Raw genomic sequence first — 22,060 nt, 5'->3', positions numbered from 1 at the left:
AAATATTAAATACTTGAGCTGGTGGGATCCCTAAACTCTGCCAGCTGAAGATTTCCTACTACTACTCGAGCAGCCAGCACTCTTCCAAATGGCAGCCGGCAGCACTTGCCTCAAACTGCATGCTCAGTGCTTTTGCATGTGTGAAAACTGAGCATGTGCAGAAGGGCCGGTCTTAGCGTCAACTCAAGGCAAGTGCTACTGGCTGACATTTGGAAGAGCGCTAGCTGGCAAGGTTTGGGAATACCCACCAGCCATAGCAAGAGTGTCACAATTTTGGGTGGGCCTGAGTCCAAAGTGGGTGGGCCCTGGCCCACCCAGGTCCACCTGTGGCTACGCCGTCCACTGCAGAGCTGTTAATTAGGATGGGGGGAGGAGGTTGAACACCAACCAAATAATAACTTAGGGGCCCCGATGCTCAATGGATGCTAATGAGGTCAGTATCCATTCCTTCCTAATTGCTCAGATGGTAGCACTGCAAATGATGGGTCTATAACACTGAAAGCTTATTGCCAGCTCAGGGGCAGCCTTGAGGGGTTTGGGAAGAGGATTTCTTCTCAGTTTCAGTTTTGTCTTCTTTTGGAAGTGGAAGTAGTCCATGCGGCTTCTATGCACTAATAGTGCGAAACAAACATGTGAGTCTAAGCAAAAATTGGCACCTGTATTTTTCTGTGCTTAAACAGACAAAAAGCAACACTGGGCCTTCAAGACTGAGACAACAGGAGTATTTTATTAGTGAATGACCCGACACGGGCCGTGAAACAACGCCTGCCTCAGGGGTCAGGGTATAGGCCAGGGGCGTAGCTACTGGTGGGCCTGGGTGGGCCCAGGCCCACCCAATTTCAGCCCAGGCCCGCCCAGCGCCAGCCCCAGCACCCATTGCCGGCCACTGCTGCTTTTCCTGTTGAGCAGCAGGGCCGGCGCTACAAAAAGAAGAAGCGCTAACGGCGCTAAGGACGAGAAATGTTAAAAAAAAAAAGAAAGCGTGGCACCGGCAGGCACTGTCTCGGCAGCCTTGAGGCATTGGCTGCTGAGGCATTGGCTGCTGGCCATAAGTAGATGAAGGAAATTAAAGAATGGATAGTAAGAATGAATTAAATCAGGACAGAAAGAGAGAGGCAGAAAAATATTGAAGAAAGCAAAGAAAAAGGAGAGAAAAATGAGAAATGGCCAGGAAACCCTGGCAGAAGAGTTAAGCGAAAACGAAGGAAAGCAGAATCTAGAGACTGGGAGCGACACAATGAGAAAAAGTAAATGGCCATACAACAAAGGTAAAGAAAATAAATTTATTTTAAATTTAGGATAAAGTAATATGGTACCTGTGTTAATGAAGTTTCAGAGACCAATACTTCCTTCCTTAGGTCAGGCGAGGATACCGTAACAGCATTATACTGACCTGAGGCAGGAGGTTTTGGCCTCTGAAAGCTCATTGAAAAGGGTGTTAGGCTGTTAAATAAATTTTCTGAAATCTGATGCACTGAAAAGCAGCACTTTACCCTGTGTGACAAATGCATCTGATTAGCGTGACTAAATTTTGCTGGGGGAGGGGGGTAGAGAGAAAATTTTGTGCCCACCCACTTTGGGTTCAGGCCCATCCAAAATTGGCAGTCTGGCTACGCCACTGGTTTAGGCATAAATTGTGTATAGGTATCCAAATCCTCCAAGATTAAACGGAGAGAAACTTTGGAGCCAAGAAAGCCTGTCACACCGGACAGTAGCGATTCAAAAGAAACCACCTTTTAGTCTCCTGTTTTTGTCGGGTCATTCACTAATAAAATGCTCCTGTTGTCTCAGTGTTGCTTTTTTTCCGTTTGTGTACTTTTTATGTATACTGGTTACCCTCTCCGTTTGGCTTTTTGTGTGCTTAAACATGAACCTTTCAAAAATGTAAAGTGCAAACAATTTTTGAAAAGCTCATATTTAAAGATGCAGAAGAACAGAGCCGATGTGTGCTCACACTTCCGGTTTTGTCTGGATCTGCGCACAAGAGCCTTGCTTGTTTTGTGCGTATGTGCCAGGCAAGTACTTCCCCCTGCTTTCGATTTAACAGCGCATACAATCTGAACGTCATTTGCTTTGAATGCAGATTAGCTGTTTTTCTGTACTATTGTTGCGCTGTGGGGTTTGCGTTCTAGGCTTCATCGCCCGGGCTTTGAGCATCGGCCTCTTAGCGAGGGAGGAAGCAGACTTTAGAGAACAGACCTCCAGGACTGGTCTCATGTCTCAGACTGGAGAGGGGAAGGACAGGAGTATTAGTGACCACACACTGAGGAAAGTTGTGAATCTCTTGAGATCTGTGATCACCACGATGTTGGTCTTAAGTCCTGATGCGAGGACAATACTCAAGTCCATCCCTTTTTTTTTCTTTGAGGAATTCCATTTTCATGTGTTTTAGGTTATTGTTTAGATGAAAAAGTACTATAATATATATCCAAAATTAATTGTTCTATTGTTATGACGGCTTCTCTTTATATTCAGCTTCTTTTTCCATGGACACTGACCTCTTCACATGTGCACATGACCTCATCTGAAGCTTCCACATGTCAATCTGGTGGAAGCTGGAAGTCAAGGAAACATGGCATATTCAGGAATTCTAAGTCTTGATGGAAGGATAAAGCCTGCTGGGGCCCCATCTGCTCGTTGCCCTTTTTTCTTTACAACTACATCAGTAGTGGTACTTGGGCAAGAGAAAGATGGACAACTTAAAACTGTTATTTCCTAACACTGGTAACAGGAAACAGATTTTGCACTGTAAAGTTTTTCACTTTAACGAAAGATGTAAAATGGGTCTGTCCTAAGGAGCTTTGCAAATTAGTCTGCAATGCAGTGCTAGACTGGAATGCTATCTTTAGAGGTAACTTGCTTCCTTTATTGCTACCACGCCACCATGGATGCTGTACTCCTGGCTACTTTGAGGACAGCCCAGCCAGGATCTCTTCTGAGCAGTCGCTTTTGGGTTGGAAAGTCTTGCTGTTCCACTTGGAGAGATGCAGGCTCTGAGTCAAGGGCAGACACCATGAGACAGTCATGGGTATGAAAATGGAGGACAAAAACCGCTTCATTGAAGATACATAGACACTTCTCCTATTAACACTTCTGAAAGAAGTCTTGTATGCAAAGGATGATAACCAGTTTTAGAAGACAAGGATTCAAATGAAAAAGATGAAACACATGAGGCTAGTGAGAGGCTGCAGAAAGGAGGCAACTTTGGCTACAGTTTCCATTACTTATTCTGTACTTGATGGGTTCTTTTAATTGCTTTTTCCCCCTCTCTACTTGATGAGATTATCTGTTTATTCCTAAACTATCACACGTCATGATCACCTAAAGAGCCACAGAGCAATAAGCACATTAATGAGATCAGGCTTCCATCATTTTCTGTTCTCTCTGAACTTGCCTCCCAGACTCCCCCCGAGAAGGGAGTATCTTAGTTATGGACCTTTTTTCTCACCCGCTTGGGTTTCACAAACATCCTTCTCCACACCTCAGCAGTGACGCGATCTTGCTTGGTAACACCGCTAAAGTCAAACGATTTCAGATTTGGTAGCAGAGACAACACATAGCTCCTGAAAAGAAGGATAAGATCAACTCAGAGCTCTGTCAGCTCAATAAGATTTAGAACTTTAACATTAACACAGCTATGTTTCATACTTTTGAACGTGTCACAAACTAAAAGTTACAACTGGCTACCAATGGCGTAGCCACAGGTAGGCCTGGATGGGCCAGGGCCCACCCACTTAGGGTTCAGGCCCACCCAACAGTAGCACACGTTTAGTGGTAGCTGGTGGGGATCCCCAGCTCCACCAGCTGAAGACCTCCCCCTGATGGTAATGAAAACGCTACTCTCCTTGATACTGGCACCTGCGCATGCTCAGTCTTCAGCGCATGCCTGCTGCAGACTGTCAAGGTGGAAAGAAGCGTTTTCTCACCAGCTGAGATTTTTTTTTTTGGTGGTGGTGCGGGGAGGGGGGGGGGGGGGGGAGAACACTTGGTGCCCATCCACTTCTTGCCTAGGCCCACCCAAAATCTGTTGTCTGGCTACGCCCCTGCTGGCTACTACATTTCTCCCAAAGTGCTTTTGCAGCTTGGTAATCACATGGCCAGTACTGCTAAAACTGTTTGCCAAAACAGTCTAAGGGGCTCATTCTCGAAAGAGAATGATTAAATAAATAAAAATAACACTGCATACCACAGTCTCAGGTGTTATAGCCAGTCCTATTAGTCTCTGGAGTTGCCTAGTGGTCAGTACAGTGCACTGTGGAGAAGGGGACCCAGGCCCATATTCCACTCTAACTACTGTGGTAGAAAGTGCGAGCCCCCTCCCAAACCCACCAAAAACCTACTGTACCCACATACAGGTGACACCTGCAGCCGTAAAGGCTATTGTCAAGGTGTAAGTTGGGTACAGTAGTTTTTTGGAGGGCTGACGGAGGAGCAACGGTGATATATGTACCTGGGAGCTGTTACTTGAAGTCCACTGCATTGCCCCCTAGGGTGCCCCACCGTTCTGCTGGGATGTTTGTGTGGTCAGTCTACTAAGAATACAGGCTCCTCCTACATCCCAATGGCTTGATTTTGTGCATTTTTCAGTTGGTCGTTTTTTTTTTCTCCCTCAGAAAATGGACCAAAAAGATAAACGCACAGAGCACAAAAACATCTAGCAAGTGGCCATTTAAAAAAAAATAAATAAAAAAAGCGTTTTGCTGTTTCGAAAATGGCTATATTTGCAATTCGCATTCTGAACTTTTTGAGCAAAATGTCCAAAGTCGAACTAAGACATCAAAAATGCCCCTCCACGTGTCACTAGATTTCTGTCACACTGACTACAACAGCTTATATGTAGAGTGGGGTGAGACTGTGAACACGCCATTTTTAAAGTTTAATTTTCATCTGTGTGCATAAACACTGCTAGCACCGCCATTAAAATACTGTTTAAAACAGTCACTACGTCTACTGCCATATACTGTGTTTTCAGAGAAGACCATTGGGAGATGGACGTTTATCTCACAAAAACGAATAACGCGGTATAATCGAAAGCCGAACTTGGACGTTTTCAACTGCACTTCATCGCGGAAGCGTACAAAGTTGATGGGGGTGTGTCGGAGGCGTGGTGAAGGCGGGACTGGGGTGTGGTTATCACCCGAACAGAGATGGGCGCCTTTCACCGATAATGGGAAAAAAGTATGCGTTTGTAACTAGAATTTAGGGCACTTTTCCTGGACCCTGTTTTTTCACGAATAAGGCCCCAAAAAGTGCCCTAAATGACCAAATTACCCCCAGAGGGAATTGGGGATGACCTCCCCTGACTCCCCCAGTGGTCACTAACCCCCTCCCACCACAAAAAATGATGTTTCACAACTTTTTATTTTCACCCTCAAATGTCATACCCACCTCCCTGGCAGCAGTATGCAGGTCCCTGGAGAAATTGTTAGGGGGTGCAGTGGACTTCAGGCAGGTGGACCCAGGCCCATCCCCCCCCACCTGTTACAATTGTGCTGCTTAATGCTTAGTCGTCCAACCCCCCCAAACCCACATGTAGGTGCCCCCCTTCACCCCTTAGGGCTATAGTAATGGTGTAGACTTGTGGGCAGTGGGTTTTGAGGGGGATTTGGGGGGCTCAACACACGAGGGAAGGGTGCTATGCACCTGGGAGCTCTTTTACCTTTTTGTTTGGTTTTGTAAAAGTGCCCCCTAGGGTGCCCGGTTGGTGTCCTGGCATGTGAGGGGGACCAGTGCACTACGAATCCTGGCCCCTCCCACGAACAAATGCCTTGGATTTATTCGTTTTTGAGCTGGGCGCTTTCATTTTCCATTATCGCTGAAAAACAAAAACGCCCAGCTCACAAATTGTCGAATAAAACACGGACGTCTATTTTTTGCGAAAATACAGTTCAGACCCGCCCCTTCACGGACCCGTTCTCGGAGATAAACGCCTATGGAGATAAGATGTTTTCGTTCGATTATGCTCCTCCACGTGTTCAGTTCCCATCTTCTGCCAGCACCCACTGGCATTCAGACGTCCTCCTTCCCTGTGCTCCTCAGCGCTGGCATGCAGTTTCTCAGCTTAGGATTCTGAAACGTCAGGGTGAGCCCATTGACCTTCGTCTCACCTGTATCCTTTCTCTGACTCAATGGGGTTGCCGTGGAGTGTAAGACTCTTCAAAGTGTGAACGTCTGCCAGTTTATCGACTTCGGAGAGACGATTTATGCTGTTTCCATGGAGATTTAGAACGGACAAATTTGGGAACACAGTCAGGACCTGAACAACAAAAAAACCCAAATAATTGTGGTAAAGTAGAAAAGCACAAGAACAGTACTACTAAGAGTCAGAGAAGATCCTCAAGTACCAACCAGTGGCGTAACAAGGGCGGGGCGGTGGGGGCGGTCCGCCCCAGGTGTCAACGGGTGGGGGGGGGTGCATCCGTCCACCCCCCCACCCCCGGCGCAGCGCCTCCCCCCCGAACACGGTCCCCACCTGTCTACGAGCTCCATCCATCTGCAGCGCTGCTGTAAAAATCGCTTCGTCGGCCCTTCCCTCACTCACTGTGTCCCGCCCTTGAGGAAATAGGAAGTTACGTCAGAGGGCGGGACACAGTGAGTGAGGGAAGGGCTGACGAAGAGATTTTTACAGCAGCGCTGTAGATGAATGGAGCTCGTAGACAGGTGGGGACCATGTCGGGGTGGCGCTATGCCGGTGGGGGGGGGGGGGGGTCTACGCCGGTGGGGGGTGTCATGTTGCGATCCGCCCCGGGTGGCAGCCGCCCCCGCTACGCCACTGGTACCAACACATGCAATCAGAAAACAAGGAAGTGTGGCAGAAAGACGAAGACATTATCCCAATTGTATTGGGTGCCGCCATCTTGATTAAAATAATCTTTAAGTACACCTTGATCCCCTCTGAAAGGACACCACCTTGTAGGGGTGGAGGGGCTTGTGTGTTTCAATGACTTAGAGGGCTATGCTGAAGGGTTACCCATATCAGACAGGCCTCTGAGGAGAAACCAGACAAAGAGTGTCCCAAACTGGGAGAGTGGTAAGATGGTGACCTGAAAGACTGAGATCATCAGTAGCATACCCTTGCACAGGGAGGTTCATTCTTGCCATGGTATATATAGAATTATGTAACACACAAAGAGGCGTCTTTTCAAAGCACTTAGACTTACAAAGTTACATAGTAACCGATACAACTCTGCAAGTCTAAGTGCTTTGAAAATGAACCCCAGAGTTAAATTTATCAAAAACAATACAAAAAATCTAATATATATACAAAACAAATATGTGATATGCTCAGAATCAAAACGTGACATAAATCTGGAGGGGGGGGGGAGGGAAATCACATTAGCCGGTCACTGTCATCTATCATTGCAAATCTTGATGTGTTTGAGGGCGAACCAGTGTTTTTCCCCTGAAGAAGCCATCATTTGGTGATGACATTTGCATGTGAGTTGGGATTAAGTGCAGTTATTTGGATTTATGTGCAGTGCTACACCTATCATTGTGGAGTTATTCCTGTTCCAGCATGAAGTTTGTGCAACATCTGATTGAAAGATAAGTCCTTTATTTTTTATTTTATTTACATTTGTACCCCGTGCTTTCCCACTCATGGCAGGCTCAATGCGGCTTACATGGGGCAATGGAGGGTTAAGTGACTTGCCCAGAGTCACAAGGAGCTGCCTGTGCCTGAAGTGGGAATCGAACTAGGCCACTCCTCCACTGTTGCTACTATTTGAGATTCTACATGGAATGTTGCTATTCCACTAGCAACATTCCATGTAGAAGTTGGCCCTTGCAGATCACCAATGTGGCCGCGCAGGCTTCTGCTTCTGTGAGTCTGACGTCCTGCACATACGTGCAGGACGTCAGACTCACAGAAACAGAAGCCTGCGCAGCCTTCTACATGGAATGTTGCTAGTGGAATAGTAACATTCCATGTAGAATCTCCAATAGTATCTATTTTATTTTTGTTACATTTGTACCCCGCGCTTTCCCACTCATGGCAGGCTCAATGCGGCTTACATGGGGCAATGGAGGGTTAAGTGACTTGCCCAGAGTTACAAGGAGCTGCCTGTGCCTGAAGTGGGAATCAAACTCAGTTCCTCAGGACCAGAGTCCACCACCCTAACCACTAGACCACTCCTCCACTCCACTTTATGCTAACCATCTCTCTGACCTCATGTGCAACTTTCTTTAAATTAGTTACCTAACTTCTGAGGACAAATTAGACTCTTGGATGAGCCTCCCGTTGTCATTAATGAGGCGGGTACACCTAATACAGATGGTGTTGTTTCCTCGCTGGTTGTATGTTCTGCAGACCTTGCCTATCCGCCTGTTGCGGAACGATTTGAAACGGGTGACGCGACTTTTTAGTCGGTTTTGTTGGGCAGGGAAGAAGCCAAAATTCAGTCAGGACATGTTAGTTGGGAGCTGGAAGCAAGGAGGTATAGGCTTTCCGGACGTGTTCCTATATAATCAGGCATGCTTGTTACGCCATTTGGGAGACGTGTTCAATGCCACGCAATATTACACACCTATAACCCTTGAGCAACTCTTTTTTGCTCCTTATGTACTAGCACTTTTCCATTTGCCTCGTAGCCTGCTCCCTTCTAAATTTAAAAAAAGCATTATACTTCAGCCTCTTCATGAGGCGTGGCAATGGTGGATGAGGCAGATGGGGGGGGGGGGGGGTCACCCGCACGTTACGGATCAAATACCGATTGTAGGCAACCCAGTATTTGAGGTGGGACTGGACAACCCGACCTTTGGTAGATGGCAAGGGCTGGGCATCACGAGATTGGAACATTTGCTATCGGAAAATGGGGAAGTGATGACATTTGATGCTCTTCAGGATAAGGCGGGGGCCGCCTGGGATAATAGGTTTGCTTATGCACAGGTTCACCATTATATGAAATCTTTGAACCAGGTAACCCTGAAGGGGCGGATGGGGGAAACAATTCAAGGCTTTTTTGAGGAGTTGCTGACAGAGAGACATTCGGTCTCTGATCTGTACGGGGCCCTGGTTCAGCGTCGGCCCAAGAGACAACATGACGGCCTCAAATACAAATGGGAGTAGGATCTCGGGTCCTCGCTAGCATCTTGGGATGTGACAGCTACACTGAAGGGCATCCGTGCACTAGTAACGGATGAAAGGCTGAGAGAATGCGGATATAGAGTGGTCCTTCGGGGCTACATGTCTATAGCACAACTGGCTCATGTGTTGGGGTCGGACAGTTCTGACTGCTCTAAATGCGGAGGGGGTCCCGGCTCATTATATCATGCACTACGGCAATGCCCCAAGGTGCGCACATTTTGGCAGCGGATAACAGGGTTTCTGATTCGATTGGGGAATAAAATTCAAGGAATGGAGAGGCAGTTTCTGCTAGACCAACCAAGGGCGTTTGCCCCGCTGCGTGCCCCCGCTATAACACTATGTAGGAAGCTGAGTTTGGTAGCTCGGAAGTGCATTATGCAATATTGGACCTCTCCGGAGGAGGCGGCCTACTGGCACTGGCGCAATCAGGTGCACCTTTTGGCCTCCTGGGAGGCTAGAGACTCAAAACAATCGCCCAAACGTAGAGCACAATTTCTCCAGACTTGGATGCCGTACCTGCAAATTCTTAGCCCTAGGGGACGCAGTCTGCTTATCAATGCCTGATGTGAAGGGAAATGGTGGGGGAGTGAAGGCTGCCTGGAGTTGGAGATTGAGACTGGAGCCACATACTGCTTGCTGGGGGGGGTGGGGGGTAGCTTGGGGAGGTGGTTGGAGGGAGTGGGGGTTAGCGTGTTATGGTGGAGAAAAGGATTTTGTATAAAGTCACTGTTGCAGGGAACCTTGGACATGTTCTGGTACCCCTAGCTCAATGGGACGCTCTTTTCGTCAGAGACTGGATGCCGTGTAGAAGGGTGGTTTTCCAGATACATGGAGAGAAGAGATTAGACTCATGTCTCCGCCCATCCCGAGAACAATCAACATGCTCCCGCAACTGTGAAGAAGAATGGGGGGGGGGGGGGGGGGGGAAATAAACAATAAAAGTTTGGCACTGCTTCAATGTTCTGAGGTCCAAGCACTGTACGATTTATGCGTTCCGTAATAATGCAATTATTGTGATGTAACATAGATTGAGGTGTCAATAAAACAGTTGAAACATAAATTAGTCACCTAACTTTCTAACTCCTCTTACTCTCTTACCTATCTGTATGTTCCATCTTTGCTTATACCATACACTGTCAATTAAAATGTTCTATTATGCATTGTGTTGACATTGAAAATGCCATACGTTGTATTGTTATTTGATTATTTTTACTGTTGTAATTGTCTATTGCTCATGTTTGATTTATTCTTTCTGTACACCGCCTTGAGTGAATGCCTTCAAAAAGGCGGTAAATAAATCCTAATAAATAAATAAATAAATAAATAAATAAATAAAATAAAGAGTGGAAGAAATAAGCAAAAGGCTGAAAGAGTTTGGAACTAGAAGAAGAGAAATACTGTGTATAAAGAAGATTGGTTTCAAAAGGATTTCTCAATCAGAGTACAAGAGCCACAGATGCAAAGAAAAAAATTAGACCTTTCCTGCTAATTTGCTTTCCTTTAGTCCAAGCATTACAGGTTGGATGTGCAGGGCCGTCAAGATAAGATATTCGGGAAGCAGGTTCTCACAGCGGGGTTGCTGGGGTCCCACCCATGACTTCACTGCTCTGTTACTTCCCATCACTCGTTGGGCCAGTCCAGAGACGTTAAGGAAGGAGAAATTAGACCGTACCTGCTAATTTGCTTTCCTTTAGTCCCTCTGGACCAGCCCAGATCCCTCCCGTACAGGGAAGTATATATTTTTCGCGGCACGTGTTTTTTGTTTTTCAAAGAGCGCGGCTGTGTCTTTTCTTTTGAGGAGAGTCGTCTTGTTGGTTATGGTTCTTTTTGGAAAATTAAAAACAAAACACAAAAAAAGAACACAATTTTCTCAGGCTTTATACTGTTTTCATGCTATATTCTAGTGCTGCAGTGGGGCACAGCTTCGTAAGCATGTCACACAGACTTGTTGTGTCTTTGGCTGCTTAGGTTCCCAGGTGCACAGATTATATCTTTCTTTGTTTCTGCTTTGTTAATGTATACTGGAATCTTCTCAACTTAGCAAGGGCTCTTAGTGGCTCTCTCAGATGAGTCAGAATTCTCAGTCTCCACCTGCTGGAAGGCGTGCACAACCCATCAGTCACTCGCTGGGCCGGTTCGGAGGGATGCTAAGGAAGTTTTATTAGTGCTTTAGCACTCTAAAGCATAGAATATCAGTCATTTGGCTATTGAAAAATCCTTACTTCTATAACAAGATTGCCCTGCAAGATGACTAAGCCCATTACAAAGTTGTAATGACAGCCCAGAAGAGAGAAGAAATATCTTTTCTTCTAAATTTAGTTGATACTGCTAGAGCGTCTTTGGTAAAAGTCATTATGGAGTGTGACTCGCCCTCCAAAGAGCTCTGTGAAAGCCTGATACAAGCTCTGGACCGGGCAAGGCGGACCACGTTACCCACATGTGAGAATATATAACCTGCTGTCCTCGGAAAATACCTGCTATATGTAAGTGTAAGTATGTTCACTTTATGGTGAAAATGTTATGGGATTGAGCATTTTCCAGAGTTTTCTTGCAATTGTGGGATGCCTACATCTTATGCCTGCTGTGAGTACACTTGTACATTCCTAGTTTTAATGCTGAAATGGTATTGAGTTTTGTTTTCCACATCTTTTCTTGTCTGTTGGTCACATTGAAAAGAGAGATAACTTCCTGGAGGCGGGGCTGGTAGCTGGGAGGCGGGGATAGTGCTGGGCAGACTTATACGATCTGTGCCCTGAAAAAAGACAGGTACAAATCAAGGTAAGGTATACACAAAAAGTGGCACATATGAGTTTATCTTGTTGGGCAGACTGGATGGACCGTGCAGGTCTTTTTCTGCCGTCATCTACTATGTTACTATTAAACTGAACTAACAACTCGCACAGGAGTGGAAGAGTCCATATTAAGGTGAACTGAGGAAAATCAACTGCTTATTCCTGGAATAAGCAGCATGAAACCTACTCTCCTCGTTGGACTCTCCAATACTTATCACCTGAATTGTTCACTGCTAGAAGAGGATACTGAACTATCTGAACTATTCCAGTACAGTGATATTTATACATTCATGTTTAAAAGATTACATGATTCTTCCAGCTGAGGATGTGGCTTTGGTGGAATGGGAATATACAATAGTTTCTTCTGTATGAGATAAAGCACAGTTTATTTTGCTAATGCTTTTCTTTTTGTTTTCTTTATTCTTGTTGATTCACTGCTTTGACTTTGCAATGTATACAAACCCCAGATCTCACTATCAACATCTATCTACCTTCCAGAGATGAAATTATGGGGGGGGGGGGGAGGGGGGGAAGAGAGGGGTTAAATTGTTAAGTTTGTTAAAAGTTAGTTGTCTATTTGTACTGTTTTCTTCCTCTTCAATACGTTTTGGTGTCGGAGTCTTTGTACAATTATCTTGTTGGATTTGCCCATTTTGACTTATCAATAAAAACTGTTGAAACATAAAAGATTACATCATTATCTTATGGCTTTATATACCACTTAATCCAAACAAATGGCCTTAGGAAGTTTACAAAGTAATATCAAAAAGTTACAACAGTTCAACTTTTACCATAAAACAGCTACAACATAATAAAAGAATATAAAATTCTGACAAAGCTTAAAGCTAACAATTCAACAACTCACAATAAAAAGAATTACACAGCTCAAAAAAACACGTCTCTCAATAAAACTGATAACAAGATAAAAAAAACTCTATGAAGTTTAAATTTCTCAAAAATATCTTCAAGTTTTTCCTGAAGAAATAGTATGAACTATCCAACCCGAGTTCTAAAGGCAAGTCACTCCAAGCAGAAACAGAACCGATGGAAAAAGACGATTTCCAATGGTTAGAATATTTCAGCCCACTAAAGGAAGGAAAAAACAACACGAACTGGTCTCTACAGCGACATACATTCTCAATAGACGATGATGAGTAATTCAATTGCTAAAGATTAAGGAATAAATCTTTAGCATATGGGGATATTCTTGAGCACTCCTAGACCTGCTTAGTTGGTGCAAAACACTGTGGTCAGTATATCCATTGCGGCAAAGAAAGTAATCAAGGCACTGGAATGCGTAAGAATTTCAACCTGGTGGTCATGCTGTTTCCTGAAGAACATCTCAATAGTTGGATAAATTATCAGTGCATCATCAACACTCTTGATCTTACCTTCCTCAAAACCATGCTTGTTTTAATTGCCCCAATTACTGGACCTCCAGCTATCCACTATACAGAGACTTCACTGTGAAACCGACCGACTCCAAAGAAGGAAGAGAGCCGAGAAGATATAATGATCTTCAGGACAGTGAGAAACTGGTTGCTTGATGGTTCAGTATTAAGTGAAGTGGGGCAGTCTCTGGAGAACCACAATCCAGAATAGCTATAAAAGGTGTGAATTACTATATTATTCATTTTAAAGCTGCTGCTAGGCTGAAAAAAAGCAGTATGACAACAGAATAAACCAACTTCAATTAGCATTATTACGCTAGTACACAATAGCACAGATGCGAAGATTTAACTTTTTAAACTAATTATTCTCCACCAGAGCTCTACTGTACAAAGAACTGGTCCCATGTTCTATGCAGAAAATACTTCACTTTGGGAAAAGGGGTGAAAACAAGAACTCAATTATAATGCCAGAAGCTGAAAACAGCTTGAAATAGCATAACTTTAGAGCAAAATATCTAGACCCATGCTTGTTGAGCTGCTTTTTTTTTTTTTTAAAAAGAGAAACCAGTCAAACTTAGAGGCATATTTTCAAAGCACTTAGACTTGCAAAGTTGTTACATAGTAACCTATGGAACTTTGTACGTCTAAGTGCTTTGAAAATGAGCCCCTTAATGTCATAATGCACCTCATTAGCCAGCAAGGATACCTGCGGAGTTGTGAAATTGCCAGGGCCTCTCTACAGCAGTGTTTCCCCAAGTCCGGTCCTGGAGTACCCCTTGCCAGTCAGGTTTTCAGGATATTCACAATGAATATGCATGAAAGACATTTGCATATAATGGAGGCAGCGTATGAAAATCAAGTTCATGCATAGTCATTGTAGATATCCTGAAAACCTCACTGGCAAGGGGTACTCCAGGACTGGACTTGGGAAACACTGCTGTACAGAGTATGCCTCAGCATTAATTCAGGAGCACAGTCCATACCATTCCAGCCACTCGATGCTTGGTCCAAATGCTTAGTGAAGCAGTGCAGTGAGCCAGAATGACCCCTAGTTTGGATGCCAAGCTTGTTCAGAACCAGCCAAATAAAAGACCTGCTTCCTACCCTTGCAGTGTGGATGCCTTCATACACCAGAATGCTGAACATTGTAGGCCTCTAGGAGACTCTGCCAGAGTCTGACAGCTGATCACAACCTTACTGCAAGTTCTTAGTAGTACACCCCATTATTGCCTTTCCAGAGATGCAGCTGGGGGAAATGGTGGTGTGATGGAAAATATTAAGGACTGCTTTTCAGTCTTGCTTTGACCGATAATATATTTTTTAAATCTTCTGTCTTTGACCAAAAGTGACTTTCCTTGTATATCTCAAAGAACAAGTTGGAATGTAAAGCACATCTCAAGAACAATGTATGAGATAAGGCACATCTCAAGAACAATGTATGTGTCACGTCTGTGGTCGTGACCCCTCTCAGGCGTACCTTATTTCTGGCGGTCAGCTTCTAGGCTGGCTTCTGTCTGTTCTTTCTGAGTTAGCTTTGTCTCTGTCTCTGTGTGCTGGCTGCTTCCAGCATGGCTCTGATTGCTCCTCTGTGCTGCACCTGTGTATGTTGAGCTTCTCTATGCTTCAGTATGCTTTCTGCCTGCTTCTTGGTTTGTGCTCCTCTCGCCCTCTGGTGGCCAGAACCGGTGGCTGCCATAGACTGTCTTGCTGTCCCTACCCATTCCAGGCTTCAGTTTAGTCCGGTTTTTTGACAAAGTAAAATGGAATTTCCTATATGCTGTTCTTCAGAAATATGGATTCACGGATAGATTTTTATCAGGGATCAAAGCATTGTATGCAAAGCCAAAGGCCAGAATATCGGTCAATGGGATCGTAACAAAAGGTTTTGAAATAAGCCGGGGAACCCGCCAAGGTTGTCCTCTGTTGCCTTTATTATTTGTGCTGACATTGGATCCCTTGTTGAGAGATATTGAGGAACAGAAGGAGGTAGCGGGGATAGCGATAGGGAAAGAGGTCTTTAAAGTGGCGGCATTTGCCGATGATATTTTGGTCCACTTGACAGACCCATAGGAGTCCTTGGAAGCTTTATTGGAGATCTTCTCCGAACATGGAGACTACGCGGGCCTTAGTTTGAATTTAGAGGCCTTGGCCTCTTCGGAGGAAGTTTGGAGACAGTGGAGAGGCGAGTTTCCCCTGCGGAAAGCACAAACCTCTTTCAAATATCTAGGAATCTTGATGCCTATGAATTCTTCACGGCTGTATGACCTTAATATTACCTGGTTGCTAGAGGAGACCCAGAAGGTGTTACAAGGATGGCTGGATTTGCCGTTATCAGTGCTAGGTAGAGTAAACTTGATTAAAATGGTGTTATTTCCCAAGTGGCTCTATGTGATGCAAACCATTCCGGTGTGGCTCCGACGAAAAGACTTGCAGAGTTTTTATAAACTAGCATCAAAGTTTTGCTGGAGGGGCAAGAAACCTCGGATTCGCTTCTCACGTTTAATAGGCAGCTGGAGCCGAGGAGGGGTGGGTAAGCCAGATCTAGAGCTATACAATCAAGCATGCCAATTGCGTTACCTAGGAGATTGGTGCTTGGATACACAGCGATACACCCCTATTGCGCTGGAGGCGGCACTTCGGGAACCTTATCAGTTTTTTTTCGCTTTTACACCACAAAACATGTGATTTACCGGAAGGATTAAGTAAAAGTGTGCTGTTGCGACCGCTCCGAGAGGTGTGGAGAGTGCTTATACGGCAACTAGGGGGGGACCCAGCAATAACAGATCTGTTAACAATATGTGGGAATTGTGAATTTTTACCAGGCTTGTCAAGCCAACATTTTGGTGAATGGGCAAGGCGGGGGATTTCCAGTCTGGCACACCTGGAGGGTGGAGATGGGCAGCCCCTCATAGAAGAGGAATTACTGGGAAAGGTAGGCGATTCCTGGGGTAACAGATTTGCTATAAGGCAAGTGCGACACTACATCACTTCTCTGCCGGGAGACCCTTTGAGAACTTGGTTGGGGGATAAGGTACGAGATTTCTTTCACTCTTTGGGTGAGGGTGAACTCACAATATCTTTGCTTCACAAAACAGTATCAGGATGGCGACCCCCCAGGGATTATAGACAGCTGAAGAGTGCTTGGGAAAAGGAATTGGGAGTTGGAGTAGCATCATGGGATATCACCAAATCGATAGCTCGAATACCCTTGTTAGTATCTGATGCTCGTTTGAGAGAATGTGCCTATCGCTGTATTCACAGGGGATATGTAACTACAGCTCAACTAGCACATATGGGAGCGAAACCCAGATTGTCTCAAATGTGGAAAGGACCCTGGCACAATGCTGCATATGTTTTGGTGCTGCCCAACCTTGAAAAGGTTTTGGACGCAGGTCCGAGGTTTTTGGGAGGAGCGGCTGGGGCTTCGGATCCTGGGGACAGCTGAACAATTGCTTTTAGACATCCCGGGGTCATTCAGAGGGCAGAATCGATTTGAAACAATACTGCTCCGTAAGATGAGCTTATTGACCAGGAAATGCATCTTACAGTACTGGACAGTTAAGGATCCTCCAGCATACTGGCACTGGAGAAACCAGTTGCATCAGCTGGTATCTTAGGAGGCTGGAGAATCCCGATTCTCAAAGAACAAGAGAGTCACATTTTTGGCTGTCTGGGGTCCTTATCTGCGAAGTCTAAGCCACAGAGGTCGTAGTTTACTCTTAAATGCAGGGTGAACTCCACGGGCTGTTACTGAATAGGTCTCCAGGTCTGGGAGGGGGGGTAGAGGAGGGGTATGGGGGAGGGTGGGGGAGGATAAGTACATCCTGATGGGAATAATAAAAATGCTGTAATATAAAATTCAAAAATGCTGCATGTTAGTTAGCAAATTGTTGTATAGTTAGATCGAGGTTTAATGGATGTTATAAGCAGTGCCCTGTATGACAATGCTTATGTTGCTGTAGTATCAATAAAAACTGTTTAAACATAAACCTGACCAGCCTTTCACTGTCAAAAGTGTTTCCCAATATTCCTTTCCAAATGTGGAGAAATGGAATCCATAAACCCCAGTCTAATATTATTACCCATCTGAGAACAAACAACTCACTGGTTCAATAGAAGACAAGTCATTGAAGGAGAGGTCAATCCAGGACAGGCGACTGGGCTCTTTTAACACTCTCTCCATCACCTGAGTAAAGTTGGTCAGTTCAGTCAGAGTGTTATTGTTCAGTCGGACTGATTGCGTTATCAGTTTTCCCTCCTTGGACCGGCGCAGAACTTTCACACCTGGGCGTGGCTCTTCTAACAGAACATCTGTGAAGGTAGGAAGGGATATGTCGCAAATCAAGCTATCCAACGAGAAAGTGCAACAATAAAATAAAAGAATGTAAGACAGGCAGAAAACCAAAAAAGCACATATCAGGAAAACAAAGCCTAAGAACAGAGAAAGAATAAAAGAAATAAGAACGACATGAAAAAAAAAAAAAAAAGAGCAGAAGAGCAATGAATATAAGAACAGGGAAAAAAACAGGGAAAACTTAAAAAAAAATAGTTACACTGAAAAAAAAACTAAAGTGGAAGGGGAATAGCATTTTCAATATGACATACAAAATGGCAAAAAAAAAAAACATTTATCAGAAGATGTTTAAAAACATAAGTCCATAATGGAAAAAATAAATTTGTTCCAATATTCGAAAATACACAAAAAACGTTTAGAAAGAGGACACTACATTATATTATGATCTTACAGCCCACAAAGTCCATCAAGTTCGATGCGAGTAATAATAACTAAACTGAAGCACACTTCAAAGATTACAATGCAAAAATTCTTCAGTCAGAACAATAAAAAGATATACCATATAAATCCAAACCCAGAAAATATTTTTTGTAAAGAAATGTCTTTAGTAGCCTTCTAAATTGACAATAGTCATCTGTTTGTCCAAGAAAGAGAGGAAGAGAATTCCAGAACAATGCTGCCTGATATGAAAGAGAGGCTTGAAATATTCTTGTAGCTTTAGCTTTTGGAACTGAAGGGAAACTTAACAGATATTTACTCCTAGTAGATCTAAAAATACACCCCTTTAAGAAAGAAAAGTGTATAATCAGGTAACCAGGGATTTCACCATGCATTGCCAAAAAGGTTAAAACAGCCACCTTAAATTGGAATCTTGCCTCTAAAGGTAACCAGTGTGGAGGAGTGGCCTAGTGGTTAGGGTGGTGGACTTTGGTCCTGGGGAACTGAGGAACTGAGTTCGATTCCCGGCACAGGCAGCTCCTTGTGACTCTGGGCAAGTCACTTAACCCTCCATTGCCCCATGTAAGCCGCATTGAGCCTGCCATGAGTGGGAAAGCGTGGGGTACAAATGTAACAAAAAAAATAAAGGTGATAGAAGAGGGGTAATATGTTCATGTGTATCAGCTACAAAGATTATTTTCACCGCAGCATTCTGTACTCATTGCAATTTAGTCTTCAGCATCTTAGAGCAGCCAATATATACAGAGTTGCAATAGTCTAATTGCGAGAGTACCAACCTCTGAACCAACAGCCTAAATCTTAGTTTCTTAAGTACTAGGAAAGAATTTCTTACTACTTAGTGGACCTGATCACCTAAGGACAGCTGGATGTCCACCGCAATTCCCAAGATTCTAGAGCTACTCTTTAATTTTCAAATTATTAACAAGAAATCGAATTATTGCTCAAAGCAGTGGGTGAACCCACCCACAAAAATAAACATCTAGAAAGATTAGATTCATGCTCCATATTACCTGGAGAAAAAGGTAATATCATCCACATAGATATAGGATTGTATGTTTAAATTCTCTAGACACTGTACCAATGGTTGCATCAAGATATTAAACAATGTCAGAGACACTGGGGAACCCTGCAGTACCCCATAAGCTACTCCCCAAGAATCAGCAATATCTCCATGCATCTTTACTCTCTAAGATCTACTTAAAAATCCAAGATTCCATGCAAGAACCAAGCCAGAAATACAAAAAAAAAACAAAGTCCAGAAGATGTAAAAATCTCATGGTCCACCAAATCAAAGAACTGGATAAATTGAATTAGACTATAAGGGAAGTCCAACCTTGGCTCAACAACTTCTGGCCTGAAGTAATCAAAGAAGAAATCGCAGTCCCTGTGCTGAAACCCTTGTGAAAACCTGATGGAAATCCCTGCAATATTTGAAACCTTTCCAGAATGAAACCATCACTTTAACAAGCAAAGGGATAGATGCTACTGGTCTACAGTTAAGTTAATTCTTGAATATTTCATTTTGGGTTTTTCAAAATAGGAGTAACAATGATCTCAGTTTTTGACACGGGAAAACAACCAGATTGAAGCTGCAAATTGAGCCAGTCTGTAAATAATCTCACAAAACTCAGGCTAGGTTCTGTGTAGATCCAGTGGGTAGATATATCCTATGCAGAGAAAGAGTAAATCATCAAGATTTGTTATTGTTCAACATATATGCCCCCAATCAGTATGATCGCAAGTTTTATTAACTGTGGCTAATCTCCTTTTGCAATACCAGGATACACCTAAGATTGTGGGCGAAGACTTTAATATGGTCTGGGATCTAAATATAGATAGATCTTCTCCCCAGGGCTCAATTTCAGTAGAGGGCTGCCTAATATGTGTACAATTTTGGATTTATTAGACGTGTAGAGGGTGCTGCACCCTTTGGACCGTGATTATACCCATCTGTCCAGAGCACACTCCACACAGTCCCATATAGATTATATGCTACTGTCTCGGCAGTTTTTGTTTTTTGTAGTTAAAACAAGGCCCAATATTTATTTATTTGTAACATTTGTATCCCACATTTTCCCACCCATTAGCAGGCTCAATGTGGCTTACAAAATACTGTAAAGGCGAACGCCAAGTCCGGTAGGGGTAAACAAATATAGATTGAAATAGGGGTCAGGTAAGGTTAGGGTACAAGGTACAATAAGGGTCAGTGATAATAAGGAATATATAATGTCCAATACGATCTAAGGTTATGTTGTGTTGCAGAATTAAAGCATTTAAGTAGGGTCAGTGGGATAGGCCTTCCAAACAGGTAAGTCTTTAATGATCTCCTGAAGTTATGATGGTCGTAAATCGTTTTCATCTCAGATCATGCTTGTGTCTGGATGGTGTCCCCAGACATCTGATGTGTCGAGTAGGCGTTGGATCTTCCCCTTGGAATTCTATAAAGACCCAGCCTTTCGGGCTCAATTACTACAATGTTGGAAAGATTACAAAACCCACAATATTTCTCATATGGATAATCCCATTGTTTGTTTGGAGGTTGCAAAGGTGGTGTTATGAGGAGAAATGATCAGCTATGCACGCCATACCCATCAGACTAAGGATCGGGAGATAGTGTGTTTGGGTCAACAGCTCTGTTCAGCTCGTACACAATTCATTCACACACACTTGGTGAATCAGAGACGGTGAGTTCTAGAGCTTCAGACGGCACTGAACGAGTCATTGCATCGGTGGTAAGTGAGGTCTCAGACTTATTACAAATATATGTTGAACAGACATGGCAATAAGGAAGGTTGTCTTTTGGCTTGCATGTCTTGGGGAGCGGTCCGAAACAAAAAAAAATGTAGTTATGAGCGACGGGAAGGGTGGGCAGTATACGAAAGATGAGGACATTTGAGAGCTCTTCTACATCTACTATAAGTGGCTGTACGCAGCTCCTACAGATGAGGGTTTGGAGCGCTGTTTATACCTTGATAATCTAGATCTTCCCTCCCTGACCCCACAGGACAAAAGCCTACTGAGTGCACCTATAACTACTGTTGAAGTCTTTTGGATGATACAACAAAGTCTATTATTGAAAGCCCTTGAAGAAGATGGCTGTAGGGCCAAATTTTTTAATGTTATGGGAGAGGAAGTGATAACCCCCTTGACAAATATGTTTAATTTGATTATAACCACAAAATCTTTACCATCTTCGCTCAATGTGGTGTAAATTATTAAACTCCCTAAACTGGGGTGGAATCCAGCATTCCTGGCTCTTATTGGCCTCTCTCTCTATAGAACTATGAGGTGAAGCTGTTTGCTAAGATAGTAGCAAACTGTTCCTCCCTACTTTATTACATGAATCTCAGGTAGGCTTTGTATGTGGTCAATTTGTAGCTAAAAATCTCAGGAAAATTCTGGTCTCTCTGGAAACTTGCAGTAGAGGTGATGAAGATTCACTTCTCATTAGCTTTGTTGCAGAAAAAGCCTTTAATAGGGTGCACTGGGATTTTCTATTTGCAGTTTTGACCAAATATGGGTTTCCAGAAGTTTTTATTGCAATTATAAAGACCCTATACTCGGCCCAACATATTGGTTAATGGTAAAATCTCAGAGTTTCCCATATTCTGAGGGATGAGGCAGGGTTGTCCCCTTTCTTCTTTGCACTTAGTTTTAATTCTAGACCCTTTGTTTCGAGACATTATGACCACTCCAGACATTTGAGGAGTGTCAACGGGACTCCCTTGTTTCAAGGTGGTAGCATTTGCCGATGTCTTATTGGTGCATATCACTAAGCCACATCAATCTCTGCCAGCATTGCTGGACTGATTTTGCAGGTTTTCAACTGAACCTAACTAAATCAGAGGCGCTGTCATCGTCCATTCATTTAAGAAATACTTGGGGCCCAGTTTTTCCACTGCGCTGGGCAGAGAGTTCATTTAAATATTTGGGTATCTGTCTATGAGTTAAACGTGGATAAACTTATGGCCAGTACTAAAGACTGCCTTATCAGTTGGAGAGATCTTCCGCTAACATTGATAGATCGGATTAACTTGGT

General features: G+C 43.8%; 1 protein-coding gene across 3 annotated transcripts in view; it reads right to left on the bottom strand.

Annotated features, from left to right (window-relative positions):
* Positions 1 to 22,060, bottom strand: part of LOC115467820 (leucine-rich repeat-containing protein 51-like) — a 65,867-nt gene that overhangs the window by 6,851 nt on the left and 36,956 nt on the right. For 2 of the 3 annotated variants that reach the window (XM_030199307.1, XM_030199308.1), the window contains exons 3-5: positions 17,374 to 17,579; positions 6,108 to 6,256; positions 3,437 to 3,563 (exon numbers count right to left, since the gene is read on the bottom strand). In XM_030199307.1, the coding sequence (XP_030055167.1) occupies positions 3,437 to 3,563; positions 6,108 to 6,256; positions 17,374 to 17,579 (482 nt within the window). The remainder of the gene's footprint in view (positions 1 to 3,436; positions 3,564 to 6,107; positions 6,257 to 17,373; positions 17,580 to 22,060) is intronic. The other variant, XM_030199309.1, reaches the window with a different exon arrangement.

The sequence above is a fragment of the Microcaecilia unicolor genome, chromosome 4 (genome assembly GCF_901765095.1).
Source record: "Microcaecilia unicolor chromosome 4, aMicUni1.1, whole genome shotgun sequence".
Lineage (NCBI taxonomy): Eukaryota > Metazoa > Chordata > Amphibia > Gymnophiona > Siphonopidae > Microcaecilia > Microcaecilia unicolor.
This window is presented reverse-complemented; position numbering and strand designations above follow the sequence as displayed.